General features: G+C 43.3%; 1 protein-coding gene across 1 annotated transcript in view; it reads right to left on the bottom strand.

Annotated features, from left to right (window-relative positions):
• The window catches only part of ADAMTS2 (ADAM metallopeptidase with thrombospondin type 1 motif, 2), a 57,735-nt gene that overhangs the window by 12,451 nt on the left and 23,821 nt on the right, over positions 1–21,463 (bottom strand). The window contains exons 4-13 of the mRNA XM_010151728.1: positions 20,834–20,990; positions 19,973–20,078; positions 18,165–18,308; positions 16,117–16,249; positions 14,595–14,708; positions 7,209–7,354; positions 5,882–6,057; positions 1,790–1,923; positions 858–981; positions 424–504 (exon numbers count right to left, since the gene is read on the bottom strand). Of these exons, the coding sequence (XP_010150030.1) occupies positions 424–504; positions 858–981; positions 1,790–1,923; positions 5,882–6,057; positions 7,209–7,354; positions 14,595–14,708; positions 16,117–16,249; positions 18,165–18,308; positions 19,973–20,078; positions 20,834–20,990 (1,315 nt within the window). The remainder of the gene's footprint in view (positions 1–423; positions 505–857; positions 982–1,789; positions 1,924–5,881; positions 6,058–7,208; positions 7,355–14,594; positions 14,709–16,116; positions 16,250–18,164; positions 18,309–19,972; positions 20,079–20,833; positions 20,991–21,463) is intronic.

Genomic DNA, 21,463 nt, shown 5'->3' with positions numbered 1-21,463 from the left:
AATTACTTTCTAAGCTGCGTGATTGATCGGGCAGCCCCGCGTCAATACTGTCAGCAACGGGGCAGAACCCGGAATGGATTTGGATGTGGCATGGAAGTGACTGAGGATGGGAAGCACATTACGAGAGATGCCCGCGAAGATAATGCGTTGCAGCCCTTAATGTAATTCAGCTCCTCCTCCAGCAGCTTTCACACTCGCACGTGCCAATGCAGGGATCTTCTGGCTAAGACACTGGGGAATACACCGCAGCAAAATCAAACTGCCAAACAAGTTTCCTAATTTTACATACTTAAAGGAGGTACATGGTGTGGGAGGATAATGGGTAAACAAATGCATAAACACATTGTGAGGCTCCAGAAACAAAAATAAAGAGCTGAAAAGAAATATTCTGACTGAAAATTTTCCTACTTGTTGCATACTTACCAAGATTATGACTGGTGGTGTCTGTTTCCTGTATAAGTAAATGTCTCGCACCAACAGGAATTTCAAACATCTTAATGTGCCCTTTATTGTAGTATTTGAAAAGATAGTAACTGGTTAGTATGCCACGAACAGGAAAAGTCTTTCTTAGGTTTTTAAATAAACCTTATTTTCTAAAAGCAGGGTGTATTACAGCAAGCTGAACCTAACCCAGCATCATTCCCATCCCTTTTTCTGTGCCAGGTGATGAAATGTAATAGAGAAAAAGGGCTCAATTTTCAAATTCTAGACACATCTCAAAGTGAAGTCCAGAGAGTTCATCAGAATTAGTGATACTGTAAATGATTTGTGATTGCTCTGGTACTTTCCATGAAACAGAAGAGATCAAGCAAAAATACCCTGAGTTCCCCAGGACAAAACACACTGAGTGCACTGACCTTGTTTCTTTGGTACCCTTGAAAATGTTCCTTTGACCACTTTGCAGTGGGAATTATCTCCTCCACAAACACCACACTTATCTTCCTGCTTCGTGGAACCTATGACCCTGTCGCACCCAACTTTCTGTGCACGAAAGAGAAAACCAGTCATTCTTATTTACCCACGCTTGGATTGAAATGAGCCTTCAGATATCAAATCCCAGGCTTCTGCTTTGGCAATGAAGTACAAAGTGTAGCATTTTCCTGGAAGATCAACATCTAAACAGATTTTAATACTTCCAGTGTCTATAATAGCTGTCAATCAGGTGATTATATTGTTATATTATGCTTCACAGTGGTCCTCTTACTGAAGGAAAGCAGCACGGTTGAGGAAAAGCTCTTAAGCCTCAGCTTATCTTAAAGCAGATGTTTAAATTCCAAGAGAATCAAGGCATCTATGTGAGGATAAGCACCTTCACCAGCGCTTTGCTAAGTCAGAGCCTCTAATTCCATTGAAGGCTGACCTGTGGCAGATCCCATCTTAGAGGAACTGTCATTGATTTTTTTAAAAATAGCATGATCGAATACAGAGGGAATGCACATCAGCCATATCTTAACACCACTTTCCTTGAAAGCTGCTGCATGTTCCTACTTCACTGTACATTCCACCTAGGAAGAGCTTTCACTGAAAGCTAATTGTAATAGTTCATCTTAGAATACTGAATTAAATATGACTTGTGTAGGTAGGCGCTGTTGGAATCGAGTCACATGCAATGTGATGGCAACTGTGAATATCACACATAATATTGTGACAATAATTCTAATGAAATCTCCTTATTGCCCGAAGTGGTGTTATACTTCCTTAAATAGTCATTCTTGCAGAGAAACACTCAAGCTCCCATTTTAATCGTTTTCACAATACTGTGCTCTGAAAAAAGCCATCAGAACCTTACCAAGCAGTCTCCCCGCACACAGATGCTGTAAGCGTCTTTGTAGGAGCAGCGGGTCCCATCGTGTACCATCCTCTTCATATACACCACATCCCCCGTTTCCTGTGATTCACAATACAGGTGGCACCTTTCCTTAGCTGCAAAAGAAAACGACTCCGCTCTAACGGTTTCGTTGCTGACTTTGTGAACAGCACTTTCAGTAGCGTTGGCTCTCTCCTCTTCCCTGCATACACCACAGAACACAATACGGTACCACATAAATCATCGATGCTTATCCCCTTTCAGAGGCTACAAGATCATTTGGAAAGTGCTGAATGATAAAGCACCCATGTGCCATCATTAGGAGACAGTCTTAAAAATCACAGAGCATTTACATAGATGGGGGAGGTTAATTAATTAACCTATTTAATCCTTGTCAGATGATGCAATCTGGCAGAGGTTTCCACAGCCTGCTACATGACTACCTGTGAGAGATGGATGCAGGTTGCTGCATCAGTTTCTCCTGAACTGCACTTAAATCTGAAGAAAAGCAAAAGTCTTTTGCCATGAAAAGCAGCTGTTGGACACTGAGTGAATCTGGCATCCAAAATGTCTTCAGAGACAGCTGGGCCATACTGTTTCCTCCTAACCATGGTTAATTGTTGCATTTATGAGAGTTTAAAATCATTAAACAAGATAAGATGTCAAAAAGATTGAGAAAACCCCCTTTTTTACTGCTAATACATGCACAAACAGCCAGACAAGTGTACCTCTTTCTCCTAATCTGTTTCAATGAGCTAAGAACAAAAAATCAAGCTGAAATGACTAGTCAGTGGCTGAATAAAGTTGCATTCCACCAGTGTATGTCGTTTTACCCATGTCTCTTGCTGTTCCCAAGCCCCATAATAGGATTCACTATGCTTTCCTTGGAAGTGAAGCGCAAATGGCCTTTCTGTTAGATGAAACAAATAAAGATTCTGCTATTTTAACATGATTAAAAGTTGGGACACTTTTCCCACCATTTAAAACAATAACGACCTTTCTGTTATAGCGGTTCAATTAAAATAAATCTTCACAGGCCCTTTGCGTTCTTCCCCTGCACAGTTCTGTGGCCTCTGCCCTCTTTTAATAAAGTGCTTGTTATTGCTGTTGATGTCCTCATGGCCACTGGGTATTGGTACATCAGGGACCTTTGTTCCTGCTCCTGAACATCGCAGAGATGTGGTGCTAAAATGTAGGGTCTAGACTATTAAAACAGGTACTTCACTTTTCTTGTGCAGATTCTTACTAAGGGACTATTAAGACCAGCATAATCACAAGCAATGTATTTGCATATGTTAGAAACATTAAACTATGCACATCGATGTGTACATCCCCCCACCCCCATACATTCACTGTACGTGATTAAATGAAAATATCAGAAGGGCTGACTGGCTGCCAACAACTCTGTATAAGGGCTTTATTTTAGAGGGACTTCTCCTCCCATTGCTCCATGGGAGTATTAAATGTGCAAGTGCCGTTAAATTGGACCCTGTTAATTGCAAAGAATTATTTTCTTTCTATTCACTGGTTGCTGGGCATAGTGGAGGTGCAGGAGCATGGACGTGACCATATGACTGTCTGTTCCCTGCTCCCCGTGTCTTTCCTTCTCATTTAATTGAGGCTGGGAGCTAACAGCCACCATCACTCTACACTGCCCTGGCAGATGCACGGCACAGGGGCACGTGAGCCCAGCGTGGGCCGGGAGATGGGATGCTCGGGGGGCTTGGAGCAGGAGAGAGGCCGTGGCACGGTGCAGCAGCGGGGTGCTCAAGCACACACTGGGGTGTACCCCAGCTTGGCAGCTTTTCTCTGGCCAGAGGATGAGCTGCTCCCCTCTGTCCCCATCACATACACGATGTGTCAGACACGTCCAGCTGAGCTGCGTGTCAGGTGTGTGGATTAATGTCGCTTTTGAGCCCCGGCTGCATTATCTGCACAAAGTATGTCACTGATATGCCTTATCTTTACAAAAGGAGCTTTTAGATACATTAGAGTTCAAACATAAACCACCCTCTGGCCTTGTTTTCACACAAAAGCTGTTCTTCCTAATAACCCTACACAGGCAAATGTAACTCTCGCAAAGGGGGCTGCAGTTATACCATAGTTATACAGGAAACCAGCAGCGCCCAGTGATCAGTGCTCAGACATCAGTGAGCTGGTTTCTGACCCAGAAGCTGTTGAATTTAACAGAAAAACATCTGATTAGTCTCAGTGGTCTTTGCAGCAGACTGCTCCAAAGGCTAAAGCAGAAGCAAAGGTCTGTGGGCCACAGCACTCGTCCCCTCTCCCTGTGCCAGCAAAGCTATTTCATGAAATTAAGCCGTGAGGCTGTGTCTGTGCCGCTGAAAATCCCAGATTGCATAAGATGGCATGAAAAGAATGAGGGAACCCTGAGAACTGTTTGGGAAGAAAGTCAGGCAAATTAATTACAAGGAATTTTCTATTAACTTCTGGCAGAGTATCCTCTCACTGGAATGTGAAATGATTCACCCAGAGTGACCGTTTCCCCCAGGGAGATGGGTGCCTGGCCGAGGACAGCTCGGTGCCCGGTACCTGCCCCTTGCCAGGACAACCCTGCCCCAGAGCACCCGTCACTCGGATGAAGTGGCCAGGTTGAGAAGCAGCAAGCAGCCCGCACTGCTCGTCAAACAAGGTGAGAATTGTTGCTGCCCACCCCTGTGTTTGGTAAAACCTCTTCTCGGCATGTTTTCAGCACAACGAGGCAATAGCACAACCGCCTTCGTGGCCCAAATCAACCGGCTGCGCTTTCATTGGCAGGTGTTAATGGGAAAAGGAACGTTTTTGTTCTACGAGGTGACCTCTGCCAAGATGTCAGGACACCAGACTGACCGTGCTGGTTCAGACCCAGCACCCGTCCAACCCAACAGCTGCCTCCGACAGGGCCACCAGCATTTGCAAAAAGAGGTAAGAATAAACCAGATGCTTTCCTCAGAATATTCTCCAAGTTCCTCATAAACCACAGCCTGGGGACTTCTTAAGTCCTGGCTGGAGCAGGGTGTTTAATAGCTCTTAATGGCCTATAGAACTTTCAAGCATTTGTCTAAATAATTTTTCAAACTTTCTGGCATCTGCAGCTTCCTGTGGCAACGAATTCCACTTTAATTATATGCTGTGTGGAAAAGCACTTCTTATTTGTTTTAAATCTGCTACCTGATAATTTTATTTAGTGTTCCCAGGCTTGTGTCATGAGAAACTGAAGAACCATGCCCCTCACAATTTTGTAACTCTGTCTTTTTAATCTAAATAATCACTTTTTCAGGGTGAAAAGTCCCAGTTTGTCTAAACTCTCCTCATTCAGAAGTCATTGCTTATGCTTGCTTTATTCGGGCCTTTCCGAGTTCAAGTGTGGGTTTTTTAGCAGTGGGGGCAGCAGTGAGATGGGCACAACCTGAGCTACATTGGCAGAGCATTTAAAAGGCAGACACATCATGCAGGTGCTCTCTTCAGAGCAGCACACACATCCACACTTATTTTTTATCCCCACATCCATTACTGGCATTTATCAATGCCAAACAATTGCCACGTCCAGTCTCTCAGTGTCACAAGGTCCTTCTGCAGCTCTCACGGTGGACCTTCTTATTTTAATTAGCCCGAGGAATTTTGAATCTGGAGCAGATTTTGTCACCTATTCTGCTCCCTTTCCCAGCTCACTGTCAGGTGTGCTCAGCGACACCCACGCTCCCTGCATCCACCCTGGTTGAGCACACACCCTCATGCAAGATCGTTCCCTTTCATGTCAGATAGCTCTGTCTAAGAGCAGTTACTGGAAACAGGGTCCAAAGCTTTTTGAAAATCCAAGTCCATTATATGAATTGGGTCACTCATACACTGATACCGATCCCTCCAAACAACTCGTAACAGATTTGTGAGGCATGATTTCCCTAGAAAAATCATAGAATGTTTTAGGTTGGAAGGGACCTTCAAGACCACCTAGTTCCAACCCCCCTGCCATGGGCAGGGACACCTTCCATTAGACATTTTACCCATCCTTATATAATTTTTACTCGTGTTTGCAACTGATTTTACTTTTCATAGGAAAAGGGGACCACTCACCATCGACGTGTTCATAGGGCAGCCAGTGGTGTTTCGTGTTCTGGTACTCAAAGTAAGGATCCCACTGCCGGCACTGCTCCTCTCTGAAATCTTCAAAGTCCTTAGGACAGTCCTGGGTGTTGCAGAGCTGGAACTCGTAGCTCGGCCCCACACACGTGCGGCCTCCGTTGGCAGGGCTGCGGGCGGGAGAGAAACCCATGGTTAGTTTTGCCATTAATGCGTGAATCGAGCGTCTATCAAATCCTTTCAGAAGTAATTTAATTCCCAATCATGTCAGTAGGCACTTGATGAAGCCAGTAATGTATTTCTGATAGGGAAAATATGTATTTCCTTTAAAACCCGCTGTCACTATTTAGCTCTTAAAAAGCAATTTCTGCAAGTAGAGCCTCAAACCACTTGATAAAGGCAAGAAAACCCATTTTCTTGGGGCAGCCCAGGAAAGGAAAGCACAAGCAGATGAAGTGACTCATTCACATTCCCCCCCTGAGCCAGCAGCAAATCCAGAAACAGCCCAGCTCGGTGTTGCATCCCGCAGACGATGTGCACCAGATCACTGTCGGATCTGGCAACACAGAGCTGAGGAGTCATGGCTGGGTTCCTCTTCCAGGAACACAGAAAACCTTTACAATAGTACATTAGGCTTTTCCTGTGTGAAAATAGATTTTATAAGTAAACCTGTGCCCACAATCATAAAGGTCACTTTCTTGTTGCCAGTACAATAAAGGCTGAAATTAGAACTGGTAATTTTTTTCTTAATAGAACAATTTCCATCAAAAAATGCCGCTTCATAAAACTTGACTTTTTTGGGTTTTTTTTAATCGATGATAGGATGATTTTCAGCACTAGTCAAGTTCAATCACTTTGTCAGCACCAACAGAGAAAGTCAATGTTAAAAACATTCTGCCTGGTAAAACTCATTTAAGTCTGACAATTGTTTCAGTTCTTGCTGTTAGGATCTTGCCATTTTTTGATATTGGAATCAGACAGCAATAATTATACATTTCATATCATTTGTACATACCAATCTATATTAAATATACTTCCAGTGTTACTGAAATTAAGCCACTCTACATTATCTAGATGAGCCATTTATAAGCGATTGAAGCAAAACAATTCAACATTACTAAAATTAACTGGATAAACTGAAGAATAAAGATGATTCATGACTTGCTAAGGGGCAAAAGTAGAATTTCTGACCGCATTCGCTACAGTTCAGATTTAACAAGCACCACTCTACACCCTTTAGTGCATTCCCACACTAGTAATTTAGCAAGGATCCTCACCCATTCGCTCCACATCAGGAAACGTATGGTGCGTGCATACTTACTGGGGATTGTCACACTGCCGCGTCCTGTACTTCACCCCGGTGCCGCAGGTGCGAGAACAAGAGCCAAACTTGCTCCATGCCCCCCAGTGTCCATCCTGCTTCAGGATGTCTGGTGTTAGCCAGATGCAGTGACCTTTAAAGCAATGCTAAAAGAGAAAACTGGATGTCAGAACGATTAGATGATTAAATTGTATCATATGAGAAGATGTGGTACAGCAGATTTCATTTTCGGCACAAATTCTGGACTTTTTTTTTACTATTCCAGCAGAAAGGAGTGAGACTCGCTGTCAGATCATGCTCATGACCCCAAACTCACTCAGATTTTATAAACATACGCAGGGTAAGTATGCACAGAGATGCTTGCAGGATTCAAGCCTACCAAGTTCGTTAAAGTGCTCTCAGCATTCCATGCCTTCATCACGTGTCTGCAGTGGTGGTTTCAACATAACTAACGGAGATTCATTTACGGGAAATGGCAGAATCCCAAATCTGAGAGGCTAAAGGTAAAATTCTGCCTCTGCCGTGGCACGCAGCCACCGCAGGCAGCGATGGCGAGAGCTCCGGCGGCAGCACCGTCTTTCCCAGCAGCTCCTAACTCAGCATCCCTATTCCTGCAATAAATGTGGTCAGCCAAGTGGCATGAAATTAAAGCCAGCTCACACCTTGCACATTACTGCTTTAAATTAAATTAAGGACTCTTGCAGTCTCCTGGAGATCTCATACTGAACAGGACCGAAACACCAGGAAGCCTTCGTCAGGGAGCCGCCCTGGACAGGCCCACTCTGCTCAATTGATCCAGCCCTACTAGGCTTTCTCTTTTCTTTTACCTGATTTTTAATACAGTCATTCTACGGGGGTTGAAAAACATAATTTACTACCTTCCCCAAATTTATAAGGTATTCACACACGTCTTTAAGAGCCTTCATAGCTTCAGTACTGATACTCTCTACTGTCTCCTCTCGTTAAAGAAACCCGTCAGTGCCTTTCCACCCCTTTCCTTCAGTCCCTAATCGAGGAATTTTTTTCTTTCATGAAAGGCTGCAAGAACTGGGCTTGTTCAGCCTGGAGAAGAGGAGGCTCCGAGGAGACCTCATTGCAGCTTTCCAGTATCTGAAGGGGCTACAAGGGTGCTGGGAGAGGACTTTTTACAAGAGCCTGTAGTGATAGGACAAGGGGGAATGGGTATAAATTGAAATCAGGGAGGTTTAGATTAGATATCAGGAAGAAATTCTTCACAGAGAGGGTGGTGAAGCACTGGGACAGGTTGCCCAGAGAAGCTGTGGATGCCCCATCCCTGGCAGTGTCCAAGGCCAGGCTGGATGAGGCTTGGAGCAACCTGGGCTAGTGGAAGGTGTCCCTGCCCATGGCAGGGGGGGTGGAACTGGATGATCTTTGAGGTCCCTTCCAACTCTAACCATTCTATGATTCTTAGCTGAAGTCAGCATGAATTCTTCTCAAGGATCAAAGATTTTGGCCCTTTCTAGTATTATTTCTGCTTTCATAAAACTCTACTGATGAAGTGCGGGTGCTGGAAAGTATTTCCAGCCCAACCAAGGACTTTGCGTTAGACTGTCGCCGTTTGCCCGCGTTAAGAGTTGCTGTCGGGATGAGAGCTCTGGCTCAGGCGCACAGATGGCTATGACAACAAGTGCAATCAGTCACTTACTTTCCTTAACATTCAAGTCAACAACAACATTTTACACAGCTTAACAAGCCCTGGAACGCAGGAATTTGGCAGGCGGCACAAGCCGAGCATATGGCTAAATGCGCGCTGCCAGCAAAAACAAAATCAGAAGATATATAACAGGAGAGAGTTCTTAAGCATAGAGCGATTAGCGATCTGGGAGACAAATCTGAAAGTGACGGATGATCATTAATAACGCTGAATTTAAAAAGAGAATCATTAGTAAAATGGTGACAAGACACAGCTTACTGATTTGCTAATCTGCTCAATGACTGGCTCTTTATTCGTGTAATTTATTTTGGTGCTGATTTGGTTGGACAAGGAGTAGAGAAGAGAGTAGAAATTAGGTTTCAACTATTCGTTTTTTCTCATGACTTCAAATATTCGAAGTCAAAACCTATGAAATAGATGAGTTACCACAAAGCCAATTATACCAATCCTCCTCCGGAGCTGAAATGGGCAGATTTTTCTTAGCTGTTTGACAGAACAAGAGATAATTCAGCAAAGCATGAAAGAAATGCAAAATGCTAATATGTCCTTTGCTTTCCTTGGTTTTGAAGCTCTGTGCTGTACCCTTCAGGGACTGTTTACTCATGGCTTTAGAGAGGTTTGTTTGAACAAGCCGTTTGAGTTGTCGGGCCCTGTGTGGCGACAGGACCATTCTGAGATGCAGGGGAAGCTGGCAATGCATCAGCTTGTCAATACTAATTTCAGCTGGGCTTGGAAGCAGATGAGATGCGACAGCTCCTGATCTGCTCTTGCTTAAACATTCTTTTATCAGGGTGCTGCATCCCTCAGGTGCAAGTTCACAGCAAACACGGAATCTGTTTCAAGAGCCACGGAGCGTATGCTCACTATGCGATGATCCAGGATCCAGCAAAGGAGAGGGAAAGACATGTGATGTTGTGCTTTCCAGTGTCTTTTTCCCATTTAGCCAGGAACGGGGGGATGTGGATTTGCAACAACCACTAATAAACCACTTATTTGACACTGACTGGTCCCCGAACTGGAAGGCAAACATGGAAAAGTGTTACTGACTTTGCTGCGTAAAGGAAAGAGCAGCCCTGATTTTTACTGGAGAAGCTGGTCAGACGCCGATTGTCGGGAAGCCGAAGCAGAGCTATTAGGAGACAAGCATTTGTGTAAAATGAGTCATTCCCAGCTCTGCCTTTTTGTTTGTGGATTAAAAGAAAGAAACCTACATAAAACAAAATGATTCACAACTGAGTCTTACTCTGTGCAGACCCATGCAAGAAAACATATGAGAAGGTAGAACCAGAGATGGAACAATCTCCAGTGTAATAAAGGAAGGTAGAGCCAACCCTTCCTATTGCTACTATATTAACTACATAATGAGGTGGAAAAGAGCCAATTTCAACCACTATTCCCTCCATAAACAAGGGTTTCATTTAAAGAGTGAAGCATATTAAAGCAAATTTTTTTTTTAATGAGTAAAAAAAACCCAGGGGTAAATGCAAATTGTTTTCTTAGTGGAAGACAGGATGACTTCTTGCAGTCTCGCCTATTTTTCTGGCAAACAGGACAGTCCAAAACAAGTGCAATTTCCAGGAGAGGAAGCTTAAATCTCTTGCAGTAAAACATTCCACTGCTGTTTTCAGCAGTTCTTTGAAACAACTGCTGTGGATGCCAAAAAAAGAGCCAGTGTGTTCCTGTGGGCTTAACGCATCTGCAAGTTAATCGTTCAAGAAGGGACTTGCAGACCTTCCGCGGGGATCTCTACCCAATTTGTATCGGGCAGCAACAGGCAACTCTCCTACCTCCTCACTTGACACCCCAGTTACCTACCAGGTAACCCCTCGTGCTGCACCATGGCTGGCAGGCCCTCAGCTCTCCCCGCTCTCCTGAGCTCATATCAGGAGAGGGTTACTTCTTTATTTGTACTTCCCATCATATGCAGGCTGGCCCGCTCTGCTCCATCTGTTTGAGAATAATTAGTTGTAGAGGATAAACTGAAAGCTCTAACACTGAAGTGAGCCAGTAAAAGTTTCTTCAGTGGAGAATCACGTATTCTCACTGTTTCTGTGGTGACTAACACAGCATACACTTACCCATCTGTCTCCTGTCTCGGAGAGAAGCTGAGGTCAGCTTTCTCAGTGGGAAATTATCTGGATTGCTTGGAGTACATATTAGCGTTTTCAGAAACCATTTTTCTCGGTCCATCTTTCTTCTCAATAATATCTATTTATTTCGATATTTAATCATTCCTTTCCTTCCCTGACAGACTAAGAAATCACTCCAAGTTTGACTCAGATTGTCTCATTAGCACAGCGCAAGCGAAGAGAATACCTGCTAAGTTTGTGCTGGATCCTTGGCACATAAACCAAATCCAAGAGCAGCATCAGCTCGGCGGGCAGGGGCAGGTACCAGGCTCTTACCTCTCTCCAAGACAAGAAACAAAGGAGACTCAGCTGGTGCAAACCTTTGTGTCAGTCACTGCAGCAAGCAGATGGACTCTACCATGTGATCTCCTTGCATGACTGACTTTGGGGTTTATTTCTGTCCTGTGGAGAGCAGTTAGCTACTTCAGCCCATGTAAATGTCCCCCATGGAAGAGTAATAGCTTAAAAAAACGTAACAAGCATTGATGATGTATTTCTGAAGGTTGCCTGGCTGCAGAAGCCTGAGGCTAACGGTGGAGCTGACAGAATTGTGTACAACGAAATAAATTATCAGCTGAAAGCATATGTGTTTTTAATCTACAGAATGCCACGCAGAGTTAAGCTTTGCACAGTTATGCCTCGTCCGCATGGTTTACTACAGCAATTTATGGAGTGTCTTTGACTTCACATTAAGACTCTGACCCTCCACGTGCTTAACTTTACACATCGGAGTTACTTCATGGAAGCTAATGTGATCTTCAGACACAGAAGTAATTGCAAGTTGCTGCATGACTGAAGCTTCACAAAATTGAGAGAATCCTCCATCTTGCTATTGAAAACACATTCTAGTTTAAAAAAATCAGGCTGGGAGCAATATAAAATATTCTATTTCCTTTAGGGTTCTATAAAAATAGTTTTCTTCTCTGGGTGGGAAGCTCCAAGAGAATAATTCAGTCTTCTACCCCTAAACCTAGCAAATTATTAGCTTGCTGCCAAATAACATAATGATTGTTCTATGTGTACATTTGCACAAGGAGACTTATTAAATAGTTTTTGAAGCAGCAGAACCTCACTCCTCTGGCAATTTATTTCGAATAACCACAAGCACAGAAGAGCTAACATACATTTACATAAATATACATCTATACGTATGCATGCATGCATACACACACATACACAAACAGCAGTACAAAGCCTAATCTCCCTTCCATTTCAAAGGCCAGTGGCTAGGTCCAAGAGACAGCCTGGGCGTGCAGAGCCCTTATCGGCGTGCTTGCAGACAACATGCTGCAGAGCTTGTGTGTGCCATAGGTGTTCGTGCCCCTTGAAGGAAGGAGGCAGCTGGTCTGGATTCCCCTCAATAGCATCTGCTAAGCAAGGAGACCAGTTATCAGTTATCTGAACACCAGGCTTAAGCGAGAACATCGACACACCATACGCCGTGTTAAGTCTCTCCAACATCGCTTTCGTTCCTGGCATTTGGTCCCCTCAGCTGCTGCAAAGCCAGGATGTTTCTTTGACACATCAGCAGTGTTGTGATTGGTTTGAGCTTAAAATAGGCCCTGGGAATTAGTGGTATGAAATCATGAAAACTGCAAGTCTCTAAAGTGGGAAACAAATGGATCTTTTTGAATCAACATCTTTAATTGCTTATATCTCTCTTTTCTTTCCTGGCAGTATTCCAAAGAAAATAGTGGATCAAGTTTGAAGTTTTCTTCCTCCTCCTCCTATGCTGATGAAGTATCATGGGAGATGTATCTTAAAGGAGGCTGCCACACTGCAACCGAGTCCCAGCTTTGGGCAACGTGTGCATCTAACAGTCCTCCTTTCAGGTGAGAGTCTCTGGTATTGTCCAAATTGATAAAGAGAGTGAACAGGGAAAAGCCAAATCAAAGGCAGGGATGAAAAGGAAAGGAACAGATGGAAAAGGACCGATCTGAAGTGTCTGTGTTAAAAACACCAACAACTAATAAATACACTGGTCAAATGCTGAGCTCAGATATATGAAGTCAGTTGTATAACCTCCATAACTCATGCTATTTTTAAAAAAATGTTTAGCTCAGACTGCTGAGCCTTATCTAACAAAACGGTTTTCATTTTATATCATTTTCTTAGGTTCTTCTGGAAGGTTGCAAAAAGTTATTTTATCAAAAAACTGGGACAGCTCCTCTGGGAATAAACCAGTCATAGTCCTATCATCTACTGAAACTTCAGAATGTGCACATACTCTCTTGCATCTCCACTGAACTAAAAAGCCTGGCTCTCTGCACAGTTTGCTGAAGCCTTGGATCCCAAGTTCCAGTCCAGAGAAAATTTTTACAGCTGAGTTGCATAATATCCTGACAAACTGTTTATAATGGAAGCACTGACAGATCCTTAACTGTATCATTACAAGTTCTTTTTTCTTCAATACTAATATGAATGAATGGCTTGGGGAAGAGGGTGATGCAATTATAAAATGGAATATAACTGTATTTTTCTGGGGCTTTCATGAATATTTTTAATGCAAAAAATCAAGATATAGAAAAGTGAATCCAAAGAAACTGTCAAAGATTTTGGATAGTAATTTAGATATATATTTTAAACAAGACACAAAGCTGTTATTATAGGATTAATCTAAAGAAGAGAAAACCAGAAGGGAGTGGTTCATACAGAGCGTGACTTGCTAGGGAATTAATCTAGCATTACGTTACATTTTCATAAAAAAGACATTCCCAACCATAACAGCAGCTGCTAATACGGTTCATTTATCGCATAAATGATGTCATCCATTGGGCTTTACAAAACATCTTTCCAAGTAGCAACATATTCCTCTGCCCCTCAGTCACTGCCTCCAAAGCCCAGGGAAGCCAGACTTTTTCAGCACACTTCAAAGGCCTTGGAGTTCAGACCTTCACAGGGCGATAACTGAGACCCTGGAACAGGCCCAGCATCGTGGCTGAGGGGTCGGAGCTGTCTGAGCCCGTGTCACCTTGCATTCTACACCCCCAGTTCCTCATGCCTCCCTTGACTCTCATCAAGCCAACAAACCCACCTCCGCGAATCTGCGCTTCTCTCTTCACAGCCCCTCTCTGCCATCACGTTGGCTCTCTCTAGCTGACACTCAACTCCCACATCCATCCTTTCCCTCAAGGCAGCCACAACAGTCTTAGCTTGGCTGTCATCTCCAGGACCTCACTGCCTCTGCACCCTCAGCACCAGGGAGGCCCGCCAGCATCCCTACCTCATCACTGATGCCAACACAACCCCCCTGACCTCACACAAGTTGTGGGCAAGTGGAAATTTCCCCATTTTTGGCTCTACCACAAAGACTTGCTGAGAAGCACAGGGCCATCTGCAGAAATTTCCATGACTGGCATGGGAATGGGATCAATGGTCACAGAGCTGCCATGCAGGACACAGCAGCCCCGGCCCCTACCTCCTCCCCCCATGCTGCTCAACCGCCCTACTTGGACTCCTGAGTTCGCCTCACGTCTTGCAGACTTCAAGTCCTCAAGACAGGTTCTTCTCATCTTGACTTTATGGGGAACATCCCCAACTGCACACACACACACATGAACATAGGTGAGCACCCGCTCTCACCTTTCCTGGCGCACACATGGTCCCGTCCAGCGGAGGCCCTTTCTTTGTTTTGCAGAAGTAGGGGTTCTCAGGGTGGCTACACCACAGCTGCTTGCAGGGATCAAACGTACGGAACTGAAACACAAGCAAAATAAGAGCAGACAATGCTTTGAGAGAGCTCCCACTGGAAATTCCAACAGCAGCTGCAGCATGGTGGGGTTTTTCCCTGTAAAGTGCCAGCTGTTATCACTGATTCCTGAGATCCCACCTGCATTCAGTGAAATAAGGTTGGGCAAAAATAGTTTTACACTAGTGACCGAAGGCAGACTGGGCAAGGGGAAATCAGTTCTGCCGAACGGTAAGACACACACTGCCTTTTCTTGCAGTTTCTCCAAATGGTGCTGCTTCATTTGGCAAACAAAACAAAAAATACTTGATTACTCATGGGAGAGGAAAACGAGCTGCTCATACTGTAGCTCGGCAGTTGCAGTCACCTTCTTAGGAGGATGGAAATCTGAGCTCAGAACCCCGATCCAGTGAATAAATCAGCATTTAACCTATAATGCAAAAGCTTGTACAGGAGAGGGTGAGAACACACCCACCACACAATATACTACATCATCATGTCTGGAGGTGCTTTTGGCTATTCTGAACAAAGAAGAATAGAAAGCCTCCATCTCCCAAACTCTGGAGATCGGCTGCAAGAAAAGACCCTCTTTGTCTGGGACATTCTTCCCAGGCAGCAGCAGTGGGAAGTGTGTCACGACACAGCACTACAGCTGATGCTTTAAACATTCTCATCCATTATCTAGAGACACCACTCGGCACACATATTCCTGCAGATGGGAATCAAAGGAGAAATTTTATGTCCTAGCAGCTGCCACACCAGCTGAAAACATGTCTTTCCATTTAATATTTTGTCCTACTTGAGGAGCTGAAGGTGGGAGGCACAGCCCTGCTGCAGAAGACAGCTTTCTGAGGCTGAGAATTGCACTAATCTTGCCTTCCTTTCAATTTAGACTTTGTCTCTTCTTTTCCTGGTACAAGAGAGCCAACCATGTCATCAAGAGTCCTTACAAGTTGCTCCACTCACTGTCACGCTTATTTTCTCATGCTAGGCATCAAAATCCATCATGCTTTCCATAAAATTGGATCATAAAAGCATACTGGCCTGTGTTAGCACTACAAGATGTGCCATCAAATCCATCTCCTACACATCTGGGTGGGAGTTTCATCGCAAAATAACCAGCTGCCAGCAATAGGAGGCTCAATAATGCAGCAAGTTTTTTTGCCTGAAGTCTACAGCTATTTATGAAACTACGGAATAATTATTTCTGTAACTCCGGTTTAAAAAAAAAAAAAAAAGAAAAAAGTGATACTTAAAATAACATATTTGTCAACATCCAGTTGTTATTCCTTGCTTTCAGCTAAGAGGGCACAAGATCTTTTCTTGTGGGCTTCACTACGCTGTCCCTATTAAGGACATTGCAGAGACACAACATTCCTGGATGAGAAATAGCAGAAGCCAAACTGAAGTACTCACAGCTGTGCACATCATGTAGCCCAAACCAAAATCAAAACGGCACTGCTCATTCATGGAGTAGTGAATTCCTGGCAGCTGTGGAAGGGAAGGCCAGTCATGTTCGAAGGGATCATCACGCAGACAATCATAGGAACTGCAACAGGCAAAGATTACAGTAAAAGATGGGGCTGTGAGACTCGCACAGTGTTTGTGTTTTCATTGCCTTTTCTTCCCAACAAAACAGAGCCCAAGGTTTCCAGATGCTGGTCGTGAAGAACAGCTAATATTGCAGTTGTTCTCATATTAACTTTGTTGTGTTGTATCCATCTTTCATGGATGCTATATTTTTTTTTTTCCTGAAGCCCTTCCATTGCAATTTTCATTTTGCTTCCAGGTAAATTCCTATCAGTTTCCAGGATCCCTATGTGAAAGGAGTCAAAGGAATAATCCACATAAGACCAAGAAGAAAAGAAAGTTTAATTAATTTTCCATTTGTGGAATTTCTTGCTCCCTGCAACTGTCTTTCAAGTGAAGCTTTAGAAGCAGAAGCCAGGGTAACCACCTGAGATTTCCACCAAGCTTGCAGTCTTCCTGTGTCCCTGCTGAGGAGCAGCGACCTTTTCCAAGGATGTGTACTTCCCTGCCTGCACTAAATGCTCAGGTTTGTTCCCTCCTGGTTTCTGCTGATAGCTGTTAGCTCCAACCACAATCTGTACAAAGTTTCCTGTGTGACAAATCCAGGAGTTTCTCCTCTTGTTCTAAGTCATGAGGAGAGCCTGTAATGTCCTAGAATCATGTTTGACTAAGCTGTGGGGAACAGAGGGCTGATGCTTGTATCACTGAGCGGTTGACACGGTGTGATCATTGGTGAACTCACAAGACCAACATGATCAACAGTATCTCTGAAATGCCTCCAAGTTATTTAAGAGACATGAGGACATCATACACGAGTCTGTTCTGGCAATCACTCAGGTTGCCTTGAAGACACCACGAGTTGAAAGCAGAATGTTAAGGTTAGATTTACTTCAAAGCAAACCATCGTTCTGCCTTATTTAAGATATTTAAAAATAGCTGTATCTAAAAAACTGTAAAGCAGCCCGCTAGGCCAGATGATTTTTATTTAATGGCTAAAGCTCTAAAGGATCTTGCTAATTGAAACAATCACACTTCCCTCACAATATTTTTATTCCTTATTGCCATACCTAAGATGACAAAAATACTAACAAAACAACTGACTCGGGTTTATTCTATGTATTTTGCTGCATTTTGTCCTACGAATTTTCAGGTTTTGCTAGGTAACCTAGTAGTTTCCCCATATTTTTCCATACAACTTGCACATAACATCAAGGGGAAGATTTTTTTTTTTCTGTGAGGAGCAAAAACATGGTCATAAACATCAGAGCTTGTCAGGCAATGCCAGCTCAGGTCTAATGCCCAAAGTGTCAGGTTCGAAGGGAAGGCAAGGGACATGGGTGAAGCCATTTAAATAGCTTTCGCATTTAGGGTAATTAAAGGAAAAGTAACAACTGAAGAATTAATTCTAGAACCACACTCTGTCTTTAGATATCTATTAAAGTCAAGACAAGCCCTGAGCACTTAAGGGGCAGAATTTCCTCTTTAGGCAGCACCATCTTATCACTGACAGGTATCATAAGCAACAAACGGTTCTTGAAGCCAAATTTAGCATCCATAAGATAGAAACCATGCTGCTGGGTAGCCCAGGCACTCCTCCAGGTAGAGGTTACATTAGGAAAGTTAGCAATGAGATTAATAACAGTGTCTTCTCATAACCCCTGAGAGAACAGCATATATACCATCAATGTCCAGAAAATAAAGGGACGTAAATGAAATGAGAACAACTTAAAATGGACTGAAATCAAACTAATCGAGAGCTTGCATTATTATGTGCAATTGATGGGAAAGCATCTTGTTCCCAACAGGATGGGAGGAGGGTTGTTTTATTCAATCCCATCTGAGTAACTAATAAGAGGATAAAGCACAGATGTTACATGCAGCATTGTTCTTACGTGCTTCCTAATCAAAAGGGAGGCAGCTCAACAGCTACTCACTGGAGATAGCGATTCAGCTCTTGCTGGCTGCAGCGAGACCAGTGGAAGCGATGAAACGCGGCTTGCACGAGGGGGGCCATGATGCTCCCCAGGCGGACTTCGTCCCCACATCTGTTCCCTTGGCCGTCATGCTCCATGCCTAAACTGCCCCGCACAGGAGAGAGCCAGCACAGTTACATTGCAGGTGAACCCTGAGTGCCCAAGCGCTTCCACATCCCAAATGTCACCAGTGGTTGACTGCAACAAGGTTCTTAACTCCCATGACCCTTGTCCACACGAACGAAGCCGTGAGAAATAAGACAGGGTGGTACTGAAGCTAGACAGCTCATCTGTAGTAGCTCCCACACAGAACCCTTGACCCTTGGGAGTACTTTCATGCGATCAGCTTAATCCACTATCAAATTGGATTTAAAATGCCTCCTTTGGGCTTCTGTGCACACCCACATTTGTGAATAACGACAGCTAAATGAATCCATTTCTGGATTAGGGATCTAGTCCACCCTCCAGGAGTATTCACAGACATTTATTCATGCTCCAATCTGGAGCTATTCAGTTTATCTAACTTTTTTAAAAGAAATCACACCTTAGTTTAATTTGACATAATTTGCAATTGTAGACAAGTTCTTTGCACAGAAAAAACAAGAAGCCCAACTGAAAGCTACTTTTGACTAACTGATGCTGTAGCCCAGTAACAATCCCACATTGTTTAAATGTGAAACAGAATTCTAGAAAATTACCCCAAGGTACAGACACTGTAAAATTTCTTTGGCTTTATTATGAATATGTTTTCTTCTTTCCTTTGTTAGGATCTTATACTGCATTTTTTTTAATGAGCACTGTTTAACTAACATGGGTTAGTTAAACATTCTATAATTTATATAATTCTAGAATTTATAATTTAAATTCTGTAATTTACAATTTAAATTCTATTATTTAAACCACATTAATAGATTGAGGCTGAATGTGATTTGAGGGATTACAAACACTCGTCAGCAGAATCTCTTTTAAATCACTGTGTATTCTTTTAATCCTCATTCAAAAATTCTGAAATCCAATACCATCTGGGTATCAATTTATCTCCCTGTCTAATTAAGATACTTTTACAGTGATTTCAATAAACTTTGGCAATTTTTTGTTTAAAGTCCCTAACAAGTCTGATACAATCAAGAGAAAAGGGCCTGCAGGTTTTCTTAGGGAAAACAGAATAGATTGAAACTGTTCAGAAAATGCCTTCTGGGACTGTTGTTCTACTGAAGAGAAAATGGGAAATCAGTGGGTGTTCTCTGCAAAAAGGGAAACTAAAATGCTCTGGGAGAAACCGAAGCTCTGACAACCACAACCCAGTCACTGGTTCTGATCACATCAATACGTGAAACGATTGCATTTTTTATATGAAACATCTAGAACAGTTGTAAGCTCAGTGCTTGGCACCTGGTTTCTATACAGTATTGTTTCCTTTACAAGCAGTAACATATACAGATGATGTGCTTATTTCACATGGATTGTTTTCTAGAATCATGTATTCCACTGGCTCATATTTCATCATTAGGTGTACTTTGCATTTCCATCATTCAATCTACCCTCAGAGCAGCCCTGGAAGATATTTTGGTAGTAGTTCTTTTTTCCATTTGAAAATACCAACATACAAAGCTTACTTAAGATCGTAAAGAAAACCTTGAGAGCTGAGATTTGAAGCCAGAGCTAACCCTGAATATGTTTCTTAACATAAACTGCGTCTTTCCAATGTCATCTGTCAGTATCAACGACATTATAAGGGTGGGACAGAGAATGTCCACGGTTCTACTCACACATGGCCAGTTTCATGAGCCACCACGAATGCAGATGAAAAACCGTCTTCATGGTTGAGAGTGCAGCTTCGAACAGGGTGACACATTCCAGTGACCGGAGCGTAGCCTGCAAGAAGTGACAAGTGTTCCAGAAAAGGAACACGTATGGAAAGGTGAGCGGCTCTAGGACAAGCATCTGCCTCCTGTTGTGACACAAATATAGCTGAAGGGTTCCTCTCAAGTGACCCTTGCCCCCGAACATTTAATGATGCGTTCCCTCATCTACAAAACGAGATGAAACCAGCCTGTTGAACCAATTAAAACTATATTCCTGGCTCACCAAGAAAACTGTTGTCACCTCTAGGACCATCCAGTCCTCAGGGAATGCACAAGCAAAGCCCCAGCCCTGTGCTGACAGCAGACCTGGCCAGCCCAAAAGGAACGGGAAAGCTCTGACATTTATCTCCTCCAGTGATCAAACCTGATCTCACAGGAGGCAGAGCCCTGAAAAAACGGAAAACGTGGACAGCATTTGTTCCTGCTGTTCCAGATCCCTCTGTAACAATATTTCTTGGCAATCCTGCTGGAACACAGCAACAGCTTTAGAGACTTTTTAAAACACAAGATCTTTAATCTTTGGGCACTTTCAGGACTGTTTACATAGCGATCCCATTTGCTTGGCTTCAGTAAGAGCAAAGAGGTGATCCCATGGTGGTCCCACCAGTAAAAAAGGATAAAATAATAAGTGAAATAGTTACAACTGAAAATGACCATTTGCAGAGCACTTGGGGAAAGAAAACCTTGACCACATCTAAGCATAAGATAGACAATTAAACTTTGCATAACTAGCCTCACTAAGTGATTTACAAACCACCACCTTACCTTGCATGCCAGATGGGCCAAAATCCTGCCTTGTGAGAAAGATAGCATGGTCGTGATACTCTGCATGCCCAGTGTCGGGTTTCTGTTGCAAGTAGGCCCAGCGACAGACGTTTTCCAGACTTTGCGAAGGGTTCCCAATCTCTATCAGACTCATAGACTGCACATGCACAGGAAAGGACACACCAGTAGTTATTTATTAAAACTGTCGTGATGTTTTTCCCAATTTAAGGCACTTGAACAAACCTTCCATGTCCATTAAGAGTCTGTTCTTAATAAAGAGACAATTGCACTTCAGAAACCAATTTTACTGGATCAAGAAAGTAAGAAAATAGCTGAAGTTCATGGTTAGATTAAATGCAATTGCCATGACACACCGACAAGGTCTAAGATATTAAAAAAAAAAAACAAAAAAACCACACCAAAAAAAGGGCATTTTAATGCCAAAACTGTTATTTTATTGTGCACTGTGTGTTACTCTTTCTGGCATCCGCTTGCACCATCACTTCCAGTCTGGATATAGAGTTTCTGATGGAGCCCGAGCCTGTGCTCCTGTTGGAACTAGAGCGGCTGTTGGCCAGTGGAGACCAACCCAGCCTGGGGAAGGGTAATGCCTGATGGCCAAGGGCAGCA

The sequence above is a fragment of the Eurypyga helias genome, unplaced genomic scaffold (genome assembly GCF_000690775.1).
Source record: "Eurypyga helias isolate BGI_N326 unplaced genomic scaffold, ASM69077v1 scaffold5840, whole genome shotgun sequence".
Taxonomy (NCBI): Eukaryota; Metazoa; Chordata; class Aves; order Eurypygiformes; family Eurypygidae; genus Eurypyga; species Eurypyga helias.
This window is presented reverse-complemented; position numbering and strand designations above follow the sequence as displayed.